This window comes from Amblyomma americanum, chromosome 7 (assembly GCF_052857255.1).
Source record: "Amblyomma americanum isolate KBUSLIRL-KWMA chromosome 7, ASM5285725v1, whole genome shotgun sequence".
Classification (NCBI taxonomy): Eukaryota; Metazoa; Arthropoda; class Arachnida; order Ixodida; family Ixodidae; genus Amblyomma; species Amblyomma americanum.
Genome location: NC_135503.1, coordinates 52,077,385 through 52,095,618, shown reverse-complemented (window position 1 = coordinate 52,095,618; position 18,234 = coordinate 52,077,385). Strand labels below are relative to the sequence as shown.

The 18,234-nt window shown below is 45.7% G+C and overlaps 2 protein-coding genes across 2 annotated transcripts in view; both read left to right on the top strand.

Annotated features, from left to right (window-relative positions):
* Positions 1-18,234, top strand: part of LOC144099119 (cadherin-like and PC-esterase domain-containing protein 1) — a 197,829-nt gene that overhangs the window by 60,661 nt on the left and 118,934 nt on the right. The gene's annotated exons all lie outside the window — the stretch shown is intronic.
* Positions 12,597-16,337, top strand: LOC144099118 (SCO-spondin-like). Its single transcript, XM_077632206.1, has 3 exons — positions 12,597-12,755; positions 14,070-14,205; positions 15,656-16,337. Exons 1-3 carry the CDS (start codon positions 12,686-12,688, stop codon positions 15,876-15,878), a joined length of 429 nt encoding a protein of 142 aa, XP_077488332.1. The 5' UTR covers positions 12,597-12,685; the 3' UTR covers positions 15,879-16,337.

The window sequence follows — 18,234 nt, the reverse complement described above, 5'->3', positions numbered from 1 at the left end:
CGACAGTAGCCTAGCGCACCTTCTACCACTGGAAGCAGATACGCGCTATGAGCTCGCGGTTTTTGTCGCGCGCTCCTCTTGTGTCTGTGTGTCTCTCCTACAGCGTGTGTTTGCGTGTGCGCTTTTCTCGGTGTGCCTGTGCGCGTTGTACGTGCGGTGGACTGTGTGTCCCGCATGAATTATTCAGACCCGCGGGAACCCTAACTCGGCTGCGGCTACGAACACGTCTTCAGAGCCCAGCGAAGCGGGCTTATATATCCAGCCAACGTTGCGCACCAAGCGCGCCTCGCATCTCTATCTAACGAAAGCAGAAAACAGAGGGAGAAGGTAAAGGGCAGGGAAAGAGAGAAGGTGAGTTGGGGATGGGGAAAGGTGGGGGGTGAAGAAGAAAGGGGCGAAAAAAAAAGGCCACGGAAAAGCTCTGCAGTCAGCTTTCGTATCCCAGTTTCGAAGGCTGTAAGCCCCGAGCGCGCGTCCTTTTCAGGTTTCCGCTGGCGACACGTCGTGCTGTTTCCTATTACAGCGTCCTGCACCCGTGTTATTGGCTGGCGCTTCGGAAAGAGGCGGCGGTCGCTTGTAACGCCCCGAACGAAGCCAAGGTGGCAGCGAGGAGTGTCATGAGATGGGTGCTTGTTACGCCCTGAGCGCTGCCACCCTGTCAAGTTCGGCAAAATTTTTTTTGTCTGTGGTTGAGTTGAAGGGATGGAAAGACAGAGCCACTTGGGTTTCATCTACTCTGTCCTTGTATCACGGTCCTATGTAACAGTAATAACTAAAACGTCTGCGATATATCATCTCTTGTTCTTTTTGCTTACTTTATCCAAGTTTACATCCTATCTATTTTGGTGTCTGCATCAACCTCGTCGGCTGCTTTCCATACCTGACAGCAGGAAGGAGACCGATCTATTGTCAGCTGCATTAAAACAATTCACTTCTGGATATTTTCATGAGAATCACGGACACCGACCGCGAGTCTACACAGACGGCTCATTGAGTTCCATCATTTAGGCAAACATCGTGGTCATATTCCTAGCGAAGACAGTAACAATGTATTATAAACCCCAGCAGACTTCATTAGCGGGTGCAGTACTTACCGCTCTTTGTGTTGCCATTCAGTGTATCAAAAAAGTAAGCCCTCAGCAGTAGATTCTTTTAACTTACTCTAAAGCAACCCTAGAAGTTACAAAAAAATGTTCTTCACCATGAATACCATTAACAACTTCCCGCGGGAATCCGAAGGCTTCATCACTATGCTATCCATAAAGACCACGCCGTAATCTACCAATCACTGCCAGGGCAAAAAAGCGTAGCAAGCAATCATCTCGTGGACGCGACCGCACGAAGTATGCACCACGACGGAGCTTGTGTACTAATCTCAATGTCAAGAGCAGGCACAACGCGCAGACTTCAAACACTTGCGCGAAAACTCGCACTAGCCTCGTAGAAGGCCGGCCAGTTTTCTAACTCACGTCTATAATCCTTGGACCCCAACCTCCTGCCCCAACATCCACCCTACTTTCCACAATGTAAAGCAACTTTGCCATGCTCAACAATTTGGGACCAAAGAATTTTTGAACAGGAAATAATTTTTGAGCGCAATGTTTTGTATACTGTAAGATTTAATTATAACAATCAATATCTCCTAGATATCCTGCCGACAGACTTGCATTATTTTGCTGATAACGCTTTTTCCACAATCAAAAGAGTTCCCCACTGGTTTTTATTATGGCATTCTTAACTGCTCGATGCCAACCATGAAAAAAATTTAAAAGAAAGATTTTAATAAAGATCGGAAGAATGGATCTTTACCTTCAAGGTTTATATAACAGTCACACAAAATTTTCCCATATTCAACATCTTTATCTAAAAATGTTTGACATAGTGCCACATGTGGCTTGGTGTCGCATCCACGAACCACTGCTCTTTTGTAATCAGCATGGCTGGTAACCTTGAGTGCACTATCTGATTCATTGCGACGGGACCATGGCAGACATTCCCTGTACTTAATCGGCATACAGTGCCGAAAGGCAGTCTGTATGCCGTTCTCTGGAGCGCTTTGATCCACCCCCGTTGCAGGAGATGTAGGCTCTCGGACAGTTTCCGCGGCGGTTTTCGGTCGGTGGTGAAGGCCTGCCAGGCACTTCTCCGTTTCATGAGTTATGACAGCGTCGGGTGACTTTGCCTCAGGTTGTTGGCTCACTGACTTTATTTTCCTCTTAGCTCCTCTTTCTCCTTGACCTTTATATCCCGTGACCCCTTTTCTCAGCGCTAAAAACCAAACCGGTTTCTTGTCCCGACTAACCTCCTCGCCTTTTCTTCCTCTCCTTGTCTTGTAATTATTAAGTTGCCTACCTTTTGTAGCGATAGCTACATTACGGCAGCATTTCGAGCATTCAGCGTGGCGGCGCCGCCACTCTGTCACGTGGTTGGTCACGTGGTGCGGAGCAGCTGCCGGCGGCGCGGCGCCGTGGCTGATCACGTGTTTGGTCACGTGACCAAGTTCCACTCAGCCAGATCTAGGTATCGCGTCACTCCAGGTTTAACCAGAGCTAAACCGCCGTCAATTTTTTTCTTCCATTTCTCACTCTTTCCCTCCTTCTCTCTGTATGAACCGAATGCATGCACTGGTGACGAAAGGTCTTGCCTTTTTGTTCGAATTTATGTTCTGTCGTCCGAAAGTATCCGTGGTCTTTACAGGATGAGCTGTTAAGAAAAGGTAATAACTTAAATCAAATTCCACCTAAAGCGAATTACTAACATCGTGTCACGGGCATACTTATCACGCACTTTTCGCCGTTCTATTCACAAATATCGTAAGGTTTGTCGTCTCGTCCCTGCCGGCGACACAGAACGCTCGGTCGCCGTTCATCAAATATGTCACTCGAGCCCGGTGCCGCCGTTACGCAAATGTCAAGAGCACGAATAAACGGTCACAGTAATAAAAAAGATTTCAATCGAGCGCGCTTTGACTGAGAACTTTTTTAAAAAGCACTATCCCTACAGCGGCACGTACTCTGTACGGGCTATTCTTAGCAAGTCGTGCAAGCTAACTGTCTCGAATTTATTGAGTTCAGAAGCCCCTTCAAAGCGGCACCGTCATTAAATTTCTCTCGAGTGGTACACTGACTTATTCGCTCTTTCCCTAGCCCCGCGTACCCATATATACCTACGTGTCTCGCAGGCAAACGTAAGAGACATGGAAAGGGCCGGTTCGAAAACATGGTACGGGGGCGTCCTTCATTATTCATTGCACAAGAAACGCGCATTAGCCGTTTGTCCGGCGATCCCGTCGACGCATAATACGAGCCGAAGCGAGGGGCCGTCGCCGGCGCACATCTTGAATGGGGAGAGGAGGCTGCAGTGGGGTAGAGGACGGCAGTAATTCCACCTTTAAAGGATGGCCACGTGGAATGAAAAGTATGGAGAAGCCCAGCCTGGGGAGAGAGAGAGGTAAAGGGGAGAGGGGGAAGGGAGGAGGCGAGAGGCGCTTTAATTCAGCCGCATTGGCCGCATTAATATCAGGAGCGTCGAACGTGCACCGGCGGTAAGGAGACTGTGCGGGAATACCTAATGGCGGCGCGTAGGGGACGCTAGCGTATGACTTGGCATGGAGTAAGGAAGGGAGGGGGATGTAGCGCTGAGGAGGGCGTGATTCGCATTATCAATAATTAATCAACAGCCCCGCGACCCCGGGGGTCTGCCTCGTCAGGCTTCGCTTACCGTCGCTCCTGTGTAACGCTGTGGGTCGGGATTGATGGTAGTGGGCAGTAGAGGTGCAGAGATGAATGAATAAAAAAAAAAAGGCTTCGAGATAGAAGCCTTGCATCCGTATCTTCTCAGCTTGGAAATAATTTTTGCGTCCTTATTTAGGGTTGTGGTGAGTGTGAAGCGCAAGCATAGAGATTGTGGTTAAGCGGTGGAGAGTAATAGCGGAACCGGAAATACGCTGTCGCTCGCGTGCTCATATAACTTAAAAGAGATACTACGCATGAGCGGTGGATGTGATCCCGCACTGTGTGCATTATTACAACCGGATTCCCTCCATGGCAGCATCTTGCGCCTAAAATAATTGGCCTGTATTTCCTTGGACACTCTGGAGTTACAATTCCTCTTTTCTAACCACGCTAAGGAAAATGACAAGACGAAATTTTCGATGGATGGATGTTTGCTTGAAGTCGTGCTTTGTGCTACGCTTAACAAGCTAGACCAAGCTATAATTATTTATTATTTTGTTTTTGGGCTATGGTGAACCTCGAACAGAAACATCGAGGATCACAACGTCAGCGTTTCTTCGTTGCTGTAGTAGTGATAAATGCGGTTTCGCAGTTGACTCCCCACCGCTTTTTCAATATACTGAACACCGTAACGCAGCAATGTCAGCCTTAACAGGCACTAATACCTCAAGCATGCTACTTAGTACACATTTTTACTCTGTCTTAGGAAGTGAAGCACGCCTGCGAAAAAAGACAGCACTTTGGCAGTTCAAACACACTGCTGTTTCCGGCGAAGAGTGCTTCGCACAGCGCAGAAGTTCTGTAGTTCATTAAGGTATTTATTGCCGTGCTTTATTACCGTACTTTAGTACCGTATTACCGTATTTAGTACCGTACTTTGAACGATTGAAACACCACTGACATTGTGAAAGTCGTAAACATTTAGAAAAGTTTTAAACGTGTCTTCCCTGACGTAGCCCCATGTTCTGGAATCAGCGCAGGGAGACTCAAGATATAGTACGCGTGCTTTGATCCCGAAAAACAGGTCACTAATACAGTGAACCGTGTGGGCGTCGTCAACAGCCGAACTCAACCTTTCACGAAAGTGTGTAGGGAGTATAGTGCGAATTCGCTGCCAAAATAGATCTCGAAAAGCAGTGTGTTGCTGGAACGGAGAATCCTCCAGACTTGCATTTTATTGCCACATTTTTTTCGTATACCAAAAAATAAGTAATGCGTCCCCAAGGGTGTAATTAAAAATTATTTTACAGCTGCAACTTAGTTGCTAATAAGTATACTTTGCAACTTCATGGATGTAAATTAGTCCACTCACATTTTTTTTCGGTGGAGGTATTAACGTTGTTAGCAGTTCTCCTTTGTTAGATTTTTTTGCTGAGACCACCACCGGGACCATTTCGTTTAGTCTCTCTTGAATGTTTCTCGTCTGACGAGCAGAAAACGGCAGAAAACGGAACGATTCAACGCGAATGTTTCTTGATATGTCAAAAGAAGAGACAGTGGAGCAAAACACCGGCTCACCAGAATCTACCATGGCACGAAGAAAACAACTTAAACGACTAATACTCCGGACGAAAAAAAACTTCTTATTTTCTTGCTCCAGCAGCGGAGAGACAAGTAGCAACACGAATAGCTTCGATATCTCCTGCCTCCAGCCCCTTTATCGCACATTACTAACATCAGACCGCATAATATTGCTATGCGGTGCCAAGAAGAGGGAAGAGACATGGCGAGAAATAGTGATGAGATGATTTAATGGCTGCTGGCCAAGCGTGAGTGCTCCATCTGGTATTTCGAGAACATGTCCTTTTCGGACTATGGCATAGCATGAAATGTCGGGAAAAATTCAGTATTTCCGGCAATCAAAATTTATGAGTCATTACAGCAGCCCTGAACTGATAAAAGTGAGAACTGTGAAATAGCTAAAACTAACAGAGCCAAACCAAGTTGTAAAGGGTTTCCATGCGCTGTGACACTCACCGCTATATAGTACGGACGGAAGGCCTCGAACAGTTCAAAGTAAACACACCTGCAAATGTGCGGTTTGCTTCAGACCCAAGCATAGCGTCAATGGTCAATGGGGCCGTGCATGCAGCGATAGCAAATGGAAAATCACGCTGGCCATCTTGGCGTTTATGCCGCGTCCTCCGGGAGAACGGAAATAGACAGCAAAAAAGAAAATTGAAGACGAAAGAAGAAGAAAGACATTTCGGACATGCTGTTCCGGACCTCGCGCTAAGCGTGGAGCGGCACGAGCGAGTGTCAGTCGCCGTTAAAATATTCACGTCACCGCTCTCATTTGGGCTCGTCGCGGAAAAGATGCCCCGCGCGACAACGCTAGGGCCAGCCGGGCGCAACCGCTGACGCCGAAGCGCCGGCAAGCACAGCACTCTGGGCGGTGGGAGATTTTCTTCTTTTCTTCCTTCTCTCTCTCTCTTTCTCCATCACTCCTTTTTGCTTTCCTTGCCCGCGGGCAGCGGCGTGTATGAATATGCAATCGCGGGGATTGCGGAGTACGCGTCACATTCGCCCAACACTTCCCCCTGCGAGGCTTGCGGCATGGGTTTATGCAGCGCTGCCAGTGCACCATACACACATACGTCTGGAAGCGAGAAACACACGTACGCAAATAGGCACACACACACACAAACACGCGCGCGTAAGCCCACATACACACGTACACGCAAACAAAGATAAAGGATCAGAGCGACGGATATAAAAGTCCCCGAGACACCACGCAAGCAAGGCGTCGCTGAGTCGTTAAAACGGGCTCCACCGCCGGCTCGCCCGCGCTCTCGCATCGCGGTAAATGCGGCGCCGTATTGCCCTTTCCACCCACACCGCACCGATTTGCTCTTCCGACGCGCTGATTGCGCCTGCGGCAAGCACATAAGCGCACGGACTGCGTGCGAGGTTCTTATTCTTCCCCCTTCGTCTCCTGCTTCTTACATAGCGTGCGTGCATATGAGGTGTCGCGGGATGTCTTGGCTCGTGTAAAAGATCATTGCTTATACGAGCGAAGAAACCACTGACTCCCCCTGCCCCGTAACGTTCCCTCTCGTCTCTTTCGTTCCTTGCAGCTTGCCGGTGCGAGTCACCGGGGAGCTGACGCGACGGTAAAGGGCACCGTGTAGTAGCGGGACTTGGCTTGCGCGTGTGCGTGCGTGCTGATGCTCGTGGGGAAGAGTGACTCGGTTAGCGGCGTGTCGTGTGTCGATTGCGTTCATCTTTCTTGGCGCCCGACGCGAGTATTTATCTTAGCTCTGGCGGTCGTGGGCTCCTGGGTACGCTTCGTTCGTTTCCTGACTAAGGGGGTTTTGGGAGATTAGTGAAGCGAGCGCTCGCAGAGATGTGTCGTAGCAAGGAGGTTTTAAGCTTTCTGCGGCAGGGAACGCGATCCAGGTTGAGGGAGACGTTGTAAATGTCAGCGGAAACAAAGTGCGCGACTCTGTTTCGTTGATGTTACGATGGTTATGAGCGGCGTGCCTGTCATAGCTGGAAGGAAGTCTACTCAGCAGTTTCGTCACAGAAGAGACAAGAAGAAAAGGAAGGAAAAATGTAAACTCGCTCATGTAAATGCGATTAGCATTTCATAGCAGTAAGTATACCGGCACATTCTCCAGTAAATCTGACATTAAAGAAATTTTTGTGAACATATTTGAATCCCCTGATTGTTTTTTTTTAAATATACATATTTAATTACACAGCTACACTGCCGAATTCAGAGTCTGTTGTGTTTTAATGCATGTGTGCAGCGGATATTCAAATGGCATAGACTAGAAGGGGCTTTGAATTTTTGTTCTATAACATCAGCACATTACTGTGTCGTAGTGGGTAGACATACTTTATTCACTTTCAAACAAGTACAGCAAGTTGAATGAGTTTGTTCAGATGTATATAACTTTAAAGAAAGCAGCGCGAACAGGGCAGTCCTTTCTGCGCTGCTTTTATTAAATTATGAAGTTTCTTTACGCACAAAAACGCTGTCTTGCGCTTAGGGGCTTGCGTAACAAATATATATATTTAAATAACGAAAAACTAGAAATTAATATATGTTTCTTTCCCTTTAAAAAGCCTTTAAAGCTAGCATGTCCTTAAAACTTCAGCATTCCTGTTTACAATTTATGTTCACATGTAATGCGAGATTAGATTTGTAGACGCCTGGGGTGATGCTGTATTCTAGAAAACTTTTCTCCCGAACATGACTCGTCTAAAGCAAAGTTTACACTCGTATCTATTAACTATATGATTGACTCGTCTACTATATAGGCAATGACTACAGGTGGCCGCACTGAATGAATTTTTCGTGGAATTGCGCGCCAGCTCTGTGCGATAACAAGTTAGGTAAGACACGTGCTTTGCAAGAGAAACATATTGAAGAATGATGACTGGCTAGCGCATCTACAGTTGTCTGTCCCGTAAATTACGACGACGAATTCCTCTGTTAAACATTTTTACACATCGACCCCCACACACCCGGTCCAAAAACAGCGATTCTATTTTCTTCAGTAAAATAACAGCCATAAGTACGCCTTGCATATAAATAGCAAGGTTTCAATCTGCAAGGGAGGTGTCTTGCTAGTAGTGGTTGCGCCACAGCCAGACAATCTCGTAAAGGTAGCCTGGAGCTTTTACATGATGTGTCAAAGGACCCGTCTTATGCTATGAACGAGCCAATGACTTGCGTCCACTTCCCAAACAAAGATTTGTGTCGCCCCTTACAGACGTTACCTGAGTATCCTGTCTGCTCTCAAAAAGATCTGAATTTTGAGCTCGTCTCGAAGAATTTCACTTTGAGTTCAGGGACAGAACGATGACAAATAGATTTGTAAACTAACGACAGGAATGAATATCTTGCATCCTGCTGGTTAAATCGAGGTTTTTGAAGACCGTCATGAAATTAATAGCGCTCTGCTACTGTCTACATTAAACTTGTTGGTGATTATTTAAAGTGCGGACGTTTTGATTTTTGTTCAGCTGATGGCGGCCTTAACAATCTTTTCGCTTACCGCCTCAAGCATTTTTTTCTAAATGAGCTCAGTTACCTAATGCTTATTGGTGGAAATCTAAATAACCATATTTTTAATCGCAATTAAAAAAACAATTTGTTAATAACACTTGAATCACATTCTTTTGAGAAAGTACTACATGTACCATACACATATTACTGCCAAAAGGGCTACTAGAAAAATTTCGGCCATAATAGCCTTCAAAGCGGTATTGTAAGAACGGTGAATAATGATCGGTTACGGACGTTGCTTGTTGTCGATCCGAACGGTAAAAGGCAACTGATGAGCTTTTACAATTCGACATGCTTAAAGAAGTCGTATGTGTGAAATTTGCAGCGAAAGCATGTAAAATTTCTACTAGCATTTGAAATCGTGACGTAATCGCCGACATAAAACGGGGGAGGGAGATATTGACATCATCTACGGCAGCGGCACAATTTTAATCCAGAAATGCTTGCTTCGAAGGAATAAAACCAACGTCACGGAAGGCAGAACTCGCAGAGTGTTGTTTGGCGGCATCCAAAGACGCATGGCAGAGTGTGGGCGAAGAGAGCGGAAATTGTAAACCTGAATGTCCGTGACGTCAGCGCCGGTGTTTTTCAAATGTTTTTAGCAGAAGAAGCCTGAGCGTTTCGTCACCATTTTAAGTGCTGGAGCAAAAAAAAATGCATGCTTTACCTACAGACTCCCCACATGTGAACCCTTGAATACAGGACAATTACCAAGAAAGTGTTCAGCTGCACTTTAAGCAGGTGAGCAAGCAGATTTCTAGTGTTCCCATTTAAGTCGTTGCTAAGCTTCGTAACGAAACAGTTGATGTGCAGTGAGACGATTTGTCCCCAAAAAAGAAATCGAAAAGTTGAACGTTAGCCGCAGATGACTGAAAAACTGTTTGAGACAATAGGGAAAGAAGTAATTCGTATTAAGACTTAGTTCATAGCAGCGGCAGTTAGGCACTAAGACCTGGAAGTAAATAGTGAAATATCTAAAATATGCGCCGAAACGCGAGTCATGCACATCGGTTCGATTAAATTGGAGAGGAAAAGCACACGAAAGAAAAACTTGATTCAGTACTAGCCTCGATTAAGCATTTCTTCTGCATAAGAAAAAAATTAATAATTCAGCATGCAAAAGATATTGCAGAAAATAAACTAACACTAAGTGCTGGTCGAAATCTTTGTGAGGCATTTGGCGGAATTATTTGTGACATTTCGTTCTCAACATTATCTTCTTATGATGTTCAAAGTGGCGCGTGTCATAAAAGCTATTTAACTAACCGATATCTAGGATCAGCATTCAACTTATTTATGCTCTCACATGGTGTACTGTGAAGGAGTACTTTACGTCCAATCTATTTCAATGTTGTTGTTGATTTTTCGAAATGATTTTTCGAAGGCGTTTGATACAGTGATCCACTCGAAACTAATGTATAAACTTAACGCCATCCTGAGCAACCCTCGCCTTCTCAACTGGATTTCAAATTTTCTTTCTAATCGTTCTCAATTTGTGTCTTTCAACGGAATAATAATAATTGGTTTTTGGTGGAATGGAAATGGCGCAGTATCTGTCTCATATATCGTTGGACACCTGAACCGCACCGTAAGGGAAGGGATAAAGGAGGGAGTGAAAAAAGAAAGGAAGAGAGAGGTGCCGTAGTGGAGGGCTTCGGAATAATTTCGACCACCTGGGGATCTTTAACGTGCACTGACATCGCACAGCACACGTTAAAGATCCCCAGGTGGTCGAAATTATTCCGGAGCAATTCTAGAATAGCAGACGTGCCCTCAGGAGTTCCACAGGGTTCTGTATTGGGTCCCTTGCTTTTCTTGATTTTTAGTAACGACTAACCGTTTGACATCACCTCTAACCTACGTCTGTATGCTGATGACTGCGTGTTATATCACAAAATTACATGCCTCGATGACCACTTACACCTTCAGAAATCATTCTCAGAATTTAGCTCTTGGTGCGACACATGGAAAATGACGATTGACGTCCGCAAAACCGTTGTTATGACTTTCACTAACAGAAAAGCACCTTCCGGATTTACTTACAAAACAAACAATACTCATATCCAGATCGTGAATCAATACAAATACCTTGGTCTTCTTTTACACCGAACATGTCATAGTCCAAACATGTAGGTTTAATAACCTCAAAGGCCCTTAAAAAGTTAGGATACCTGCGTCGCGCAATAAAAGCTGCTACTAGAGATACTAAACTAATAATGTACAAGCCGCTAATCCGTCCGCTACTTCAATACGCCTCTCCTGTCTGGAACCCGCATAAACAACGCGAAATTAACCAAATCGAGGCAGCCCAGAAAAAGCCATTTGCTTCATATACCACAGGTTTGATAGTGATTTCTCGCCTTCCACAGCACTTTCATCACTGGGCCTGCAACTGCTCTCAGCTCGACGTAGGGCTGAGTCCTTAAAATTTCTGCATTGTATCGTTAACTCTTCTTGCCGGACCTCTTCAAATCTCTCTTATCTAATCCCAGCTATACCATCTAAAACTAGAAGTCACCACAGCCTAAATATCATTCCTTATTTTTCCCGTACGAACACTTTTAAGTACAGTTTCTTTCCGCGTGTAATCGAATGCTGGAATTTTTACCTGGTAGTACGCGCTCTCTTCTCTTAAAACTGTTTTTAGAAGCTATTGAATAGTATTGCCTTTTCTTGCATATGTTTTTTTTCTCTACTAACATTGTCTCTGCTGTTCGCCATTGTTGTGCTCCCTGTTTCTCTACGTTGTTTTGTTTACACCCACCTCTGCAATAGCCAAATAGGGCTGCAATATGCACAAATAAATAAATAAATAAATAAATAAATAAATAAATAAATAAATAAATAAATAAATAAATAAATAAATAAATAAATAAATAAATAAATAAATAAATAAATTGGCGTTCTACCCCTAGGTTGTATAACCCCATTTCATCTCGCAACAGGAGTACATGTTTTGTCGGAAGCAATGACAAAGTGGTTGTTGAAACAGCTGACATATTTTTGAACAAATTCTGGTAAATGGACAGTCTCGTACAGCCCACATGGTCCTGCACCATACACACACTCCTCACGTCCATCTTATCACCCTGGCCTGGTGACCTGCGAAGAGATGGATTACCAGACACTGCATCTGCCAAAGCAGTTGTTGTGCCAGAGCATAATAATAATAATAATAATAATAATAATAATAATAATAATAATAATAATAATAATAATAATAATAATAATAATAATAATAATAATAATAATAATAATAATTGGTGTTTGGGGAAAGGAAATGGCGCAGTATCTGTCTCATATATCGGCGGACACCTGAACCGCGCCGTAAGGGAAGGGGTAAAGGAGGGAGTGAAAGACGAAAGAAAGAGAGAGAGGTGCCGTAGTGGGAGGGCACCGGAATAATTTCGACCACCTGGGGATATTTAACGTGCACTGACATCGCACAGTACACGGGTGCCTTAGCTTTTTGCCTCCATAAAAACGCAGCAGAAAAATGCAAGCACAAGAGTTTGACGGGTTTTTCCCCGCAAGTAAAAAATAAACGGAAAGCGCCTCTGTCGTTATCACTGTTTTAGCTGCACGCACGCTTCCTTATACCGCAGCTGTTATAGACGATAACAGGAATGAAAAAGCAAGCGTCCGCAAACCAGCCCATGTCGCCTGGCAGTGAATGAGCACGTGTTTGGCCTTCAAGGACGCCCTTTCAGGCTGTCTTTCAGGGTCAGTATTGCGCGTGTGTTGCACGCGGAGGAAGCAATGAGTTTCGTTACGTGGGAAATTCCCACATACCTCAACGCCCTGCAAGATTGATAAGGAGGAAGTGCAGGCACCTAATATAAGTGTGCAGTCAACGCCTTCGGACACGCATTGCATTTGCGTTTGTCGCGCACTCTTTTAGAGCTTGGGTGAGCCGCATCCTCATTCCGCCAACATGAAGCTCTCGGCGTGCGGGGTTATTTCTCTAGTATCCATAATTCTGGTGCCGGCGGTGGTTGTCGCAGGTAAGTGCCCATCATAACGACTTAATTGCAGTTTAACAAATGTTATTTTTGGCACTGTTAAGTTGCACTGACGTCTGAGTGCATGTCGATTTGGCTGCAAACGCTGGTATGATCGCTTAATAGGCTGAATGTTTTTGAAGCTCCGCTGTTCGTTCGCTGCCCGAAGGAACCGTGAACTCTTTGTCAAAAGGCTCTATGGTTCGCGCCTCAAAAAGTCACAACTTCTACTGCCTCAGACACGTATGTGGAAACAGGTGAGTTTTCCACTTAGCCCTGGAACTCACTGGCCAGTCTGCTAGTATTGGCCTTCAGAAGCAGAATAAACATTTATCATGTAAAAGGCGGATTGTGGGTGGGGTCCTCAGTCCAGTACTTCAGCAGCTTTCGCCGACGCTTTGGCGACGGCGACTAGCGCCTCCTGTTCTTCCAGAGTACCGCTGGCCAACGTCACCTAATTCACGGTAAATCAGGGCATTCACCCAGCCACTGAAAAGCTCTATAGTTTCGGATTAAACTTAGTATGTCTTGAAAAATGTGGCAGCGCTGCTGTGGTCGAAAGTCACGATCAGTGTCTTCAGTTGTATCGCAGCTTTCTTGCGTCGAGTACAGTCGAGTATAGATATATCGAATTTGAAAACGGCCGTCAAATAGTTCGATATGCCCGTAATACACAATATAAAAAATGGAAATAGATAAGCTTATCTGTAACCTTCAAGCAAGATTACTTACCACCTTATGCTAGTGACGCGTTTCTTGCAGCGACGTGCCACCAGCGCCGGCGTGCTGGCAGCGCACCAGTCGAGTAAAGCTGAGATTTTGGCGAGTTGGTAAGCATTCATTGTGGGTGAACAGCGCAACAAAGGCGGGACAAAAATGAGCGCTTGTCTTGTCTTTATGCCGCCTTTGTTGCGCTGTTCATCCACTATGAGCGCACAAGTAGCTGGGCGTTCCTATAGGTAAACCGATACGTTTCAAAATTGCAGCGGATGGTTGTTTGGAACTAGCCACTGCCTTTAATAATATACTGCTACCAGTGCATACATAAAATGAAGCTACAGTTGGTTTATCCACATTTTCATCAGCAAAGCAAGGGAAGCATACCAGGTGAAGGCCACCGCTAGGCTTGTCAGTTAGGAGAGTTGAAATCTGGGTCGGTTTATTTCTGAGGTTTATATCTTAGGAGCTGGTTTATTTGTCAGTTAGGTTGGCCACTACTAAATAAATCTTTGCAGAACGGTAGCTGGTGCCATGCCTGCTTGTTTTCACCTTCGCAAAGTCACAACTATCCACTTACGCTATGCCTGTAATCCACAGTCTCGCAGTGCGGTGAGAATGAGGAGTTCCAAGCTAGCGTTTCACGCTGTGACGCCACCTGCTACAATTCTGGAGAACCGTTTTCCTGCAACAATATCGGACGGCCAGGATGCGTCTGTCACCCTGGTTTCGTAAGGTAAGCGAATTCGGAACGGCTAACAACACAAAGAAACGCCACAATAATTGTATTCCTAACGCCTTTAATGGTGACGTTTGCTTCGTGATGGTAGAAACTGCTGGCCGTGGTAGCAGGCGCAATGCGAAACAGACGTCGGGCACAAGACAGCAAGTCGACTAAGCACTCGAGCTTATCAGCTCGCAGATCTCAAAAATAACTTCACGTTATTTCACGTACCGCATATACGTGTGCACGTACCGCATTCGAGACATACCTTCACTCTTTTTACAGCGAGAGCTGCTAAGCGCTTGTTCCTTGATGTCGCGTCACAGTACGATGTTGTTGTCTGTCGTAGTCGTCGGTGTAACAGGTTGGTGCGTTGCCATGGGAACCACTCGGAGGGTGGCTACCGTAGAAGTAGGGGGGCATCGAGAGAGCGGAGGAATCCCCAACCGGAGGATGGTTACCCTCGATGGAGGAGGGTATAGCAAGAGCGTAAGAAAGTTGGCGGTTGCCACGGAAACCACCCGCAGGGTAGTTACCCTGGCAGGACGAGGGGGGATACCATGAAAGGAGGCTTTAAGGTGAGAGCGTAGGAAGGCGTAACCAGAGGATAGTTACAACGGTAACCGCCCGTAAAATGGTTAACATGGGAGGAAGAGGTTGTGGCGATAGCGTGAAAAGGTGCAATTCGTACGCGGTTGCCATGGGAACCAACATGAAGGTAGTTACCTTAGAAGGAGAAGGAGGGTTGCCGTGATAGAAAGGGCACGGCGAGAGTGCAGAAAGATGTACCACAGTAACTATCCAGAACGTGGTTACCGTGGACGCAGGAGGAAAGGTATGGTGAAAGCGGAGAAATGCAGCGCCGTACCATCTGCAACATGTGCCGGGAAACGCTCAGTTCGAGGAGAAATCACCGGCGGCGCTGAGCTTCTTGAGCGGCTGACTGGAGAGCTGGCCTAGACATAAAACAACTCTGCGTGGAAAACTAAAAAGAGTGCCCTAGAACTATACAGCTGTGAGGTCGCTCTCATATCTCCACCACAACACATAGCAAAATACAAATACCATAACAGCTGTCACTGAATCTTGCGTTAACCAGTGATAAGTGTCGTCTCACTTTTTTTTTCTAGTTTCAATGCTTTGCGGTCACACAATTAACATACTACGATTCCACTGCAATGAGTGATATTCTCGCAGTGGAGTTCCGTATAAGCCATAGAAATCGACTTCGCACTAATTCAGGACAGACCGCACTTCTTTATCGGTATGCCTATGATGCTCTCTCAAGCGAGGCACTTATAGCATGTACTGAGGCAACAGCGCTTGCTTGACTGAAACAGTGGACTCTTTAATCAGCGTTCCTGACACATTGTTTTTGTGTCACATCTGATTTCCCCTTTTCTTTGGTCCGCGGGAAAGAGCTTCATTTCCTGACTGACCTCTATGTCGTTCGGTTTTGTAGGCAAACCGAGGGAGGGCGCTGCGTTACTCGCCAGGTGTGCGCACAAGAATGCGGGCCCAACGAGGAATACAGGTCGTGCCTGTCCAACTGTCCGCGCTATTGCAACGCCACGGGACCGGTGCTGCTTTGTCACCAGGCGTGTGTTCGAGCCGGCTGCGCTTGCAAGGCTGGATTCCTGCCCCACTCAACCGGCTGCGTACCAGAAAGCCAGTGCGTCAACTGAGCGAAGCCCATGACGTAACGCTACAATGCGGCTCGGCTGTCGACGAGTACTCGCACACGAGGAGCCCACATACACTTGCACTGGCAAAGAGGAATTGGCGGAAAGGGAATAAATACACGCAGAACGCCATACATTCGCCTCTTTCTGTGTGTTCTCAGTGTTTCCTCCGATTCATCATTGCCTTTCGCATGAAAATTCAGCAGCTTAAGAACAAGTTCTACAGAAGAAGTGTGTCATGTGTTAATAAAAAAAAATCTGTGCGGCCTACTACCTGTCCTGACTGACGCTCCATTACAGCACACGTGGATACATTTCGTTATGCCGACGTACTTACGAAAACATTTAAGACACATCTAGAAGAGTAATCGTCGACCGCCGCCTCAAACCCCGCCTTGCGGTGTGAAACCTGATTGGGACGCTGACTACCGCAGCTTTTACGGTGACCAACAAGGAACAAACCTGAACTGCACGTCCCTCTTTGTCTCATTAAATTTGTTTATACTCCAGCTTGCGTTGTTTGTTTTATTCTGGCGACCACGACAGGCTCATGGCGATCAGACGAGGTGTGCTTTAAAAACTGACACCAGAGTGTAAGGCTGCAAGCACTACAAGTAACAGCGATACTCGCCGTGCGCTAAGCCGTGCCGTCTTCTGTTTATCTCCTTATTGGTCTGTGTTGTAAACCCACGCTTACTGCTACTTTCACTCCCTGTAGTAATTCATAGCTGTGAGTCAGCAAAACTAAAAACAAAATAAACCCACTTGTGGTTAACATGGGAACGGCGAAGTCGGAAGCATAGGAAGAGCGGTGGTTCTCGCGATCGTTCGGTATTTTCTAAATGACGCTTGCAAGTGCTTCGGTTTCTTTTGGTACTGCGTGGCTGTAACAGATTCTACATATATCCGGAACGTGGCTGGCAGCAAAAAATTCCTACTGAGTGCGTAGCAATACGTTTTAGCACTGGTGCAGCCGCTTTTGCATGAATAGCGCTCAACTGTTACCAAGTATACAGAAAAAGCATTGAGATCGTATATTAGCTGTCCTGTCAGATTTTTCGGCAGTTATAAAACAGTGTTAGTTTACAGCACATGCTGTGGCTCTAAAGAGTAACCAAGTGCCAAAAGCCGTCTATTAACCTTGCTGCGGGCGAAAAAAAAATTGTTTGAGTGCGCAGCTTGTGTTTTAGTCACTAAGTTGGTAACGGGCTTGCCGCACGAGAGCCAGTTGGTTGATTAATACGGCTCTTGCAAAACTTTTGATATATAATTTAGGTATCTTGAACGCGTATTTGTTTCGAAAGACCTCTTAGAAACTGAAATAACATTGTTCCTATATTAAAAAGTCCTCACTTAATATATTCGGCAAAATTTGCTGGAGGAGCGACTAAGAATGAAACAGGCAACGTTCTGTTGTACTTGGGAGCTTTGTACGTACTGATCTATGCGAAACATCAGAATTAGCGATGCAGTGAATGAACGGAAAGTACAGAAACAGACGAAAGACTGCATGTCAACCTGAAGGCGGGTAAGCTTACTTACCCGAAGAGAACGCATGCGCAGACGTCTCAGGAAGTCGTATAGTTATAAATGCTCATGCCGCACCAGAGAACGGTGATTACGTCCAGCGTTTTCACTTAAGAAGCGATTAAGTACGTGGAATTCACGTTCATAATTTCTATTTTCAACTAGCGAAAAGTGTCAATGAAGCCAACGGGAGGACGACTGAGGTAGCGAGGTCATTTCAGTTTTATGATCCATCCTTCCGTCAACCTCATGTGCCTGCACCGAGTACCTGGCTACTGCAACGGGAGGCTTGTGGACTAACACTACTTAAAGCAAGCGATAAGCATGAGGGAACGGTCGTTACGCTGCCGCACGTAGACGTAGTGATGCTTTATCAGTATTACCTCGTTAACGGAAATTCCGAGTTAATCTTGGAATACTTATCGTGGGTACCTTCTCCTTATCTGCCTATCCTGATAAATAACCGGACTACAAAGAGGGTTCATTTTGATTCTCCCCGTGAACGACATTCTGATATTTCCTGACAGCCATGGAACCTCAGAACATCACAGGCTGCACTTAGAACCATGGTGTTGTGGTGCTGATCTAACTGCGCAGGCAGCGATTGTGATATCGGAACCTTTACTCGACGTGATACTTGGAGCCTGCATTCTAAGCATCTCGATATCTAAAAAAAGCGGAAGTTACGACAAATACACGGACTAGCGGTATGCTTTTAATAGTGATTTTGGATTAACTGACGATAGACTGTACAAGACAGCTTATTATTTGCGGGCTCAAATCCGCGCTCCTACTTCATGTTCTCAGTTTTGTCAGATTATTCACCGCCAGT

What these genes read in the sequence shown, in the direction of transcription:
- LOC144099118 (XM_077632206.1), top strand. Translation starts at nt 12,686, where the DNA reads ATGAAGCTCTCGGCGTGCGGGGTTATTTCTCTAGTATCCATAATTCTG. An exon ending in GCCGGCGGTGGTTGTCGCAG is followed by an intron (nt 12,756 to 14,069) that starts GTAAGTGCCCAT and finishes TGTAATCCACAG; the next exon opens with TCTCGCAGTGCGGTGAGAAT. An exon ending in TGTCACCCTGGTTTCGTAAG is followed by an intron (nt 14,206 to 15,655) that starts GTAAGCGAATTC and finishes TCGGTTTTGTAG; the next exon opens with GCAAACCGAGGGAGGGCGCT.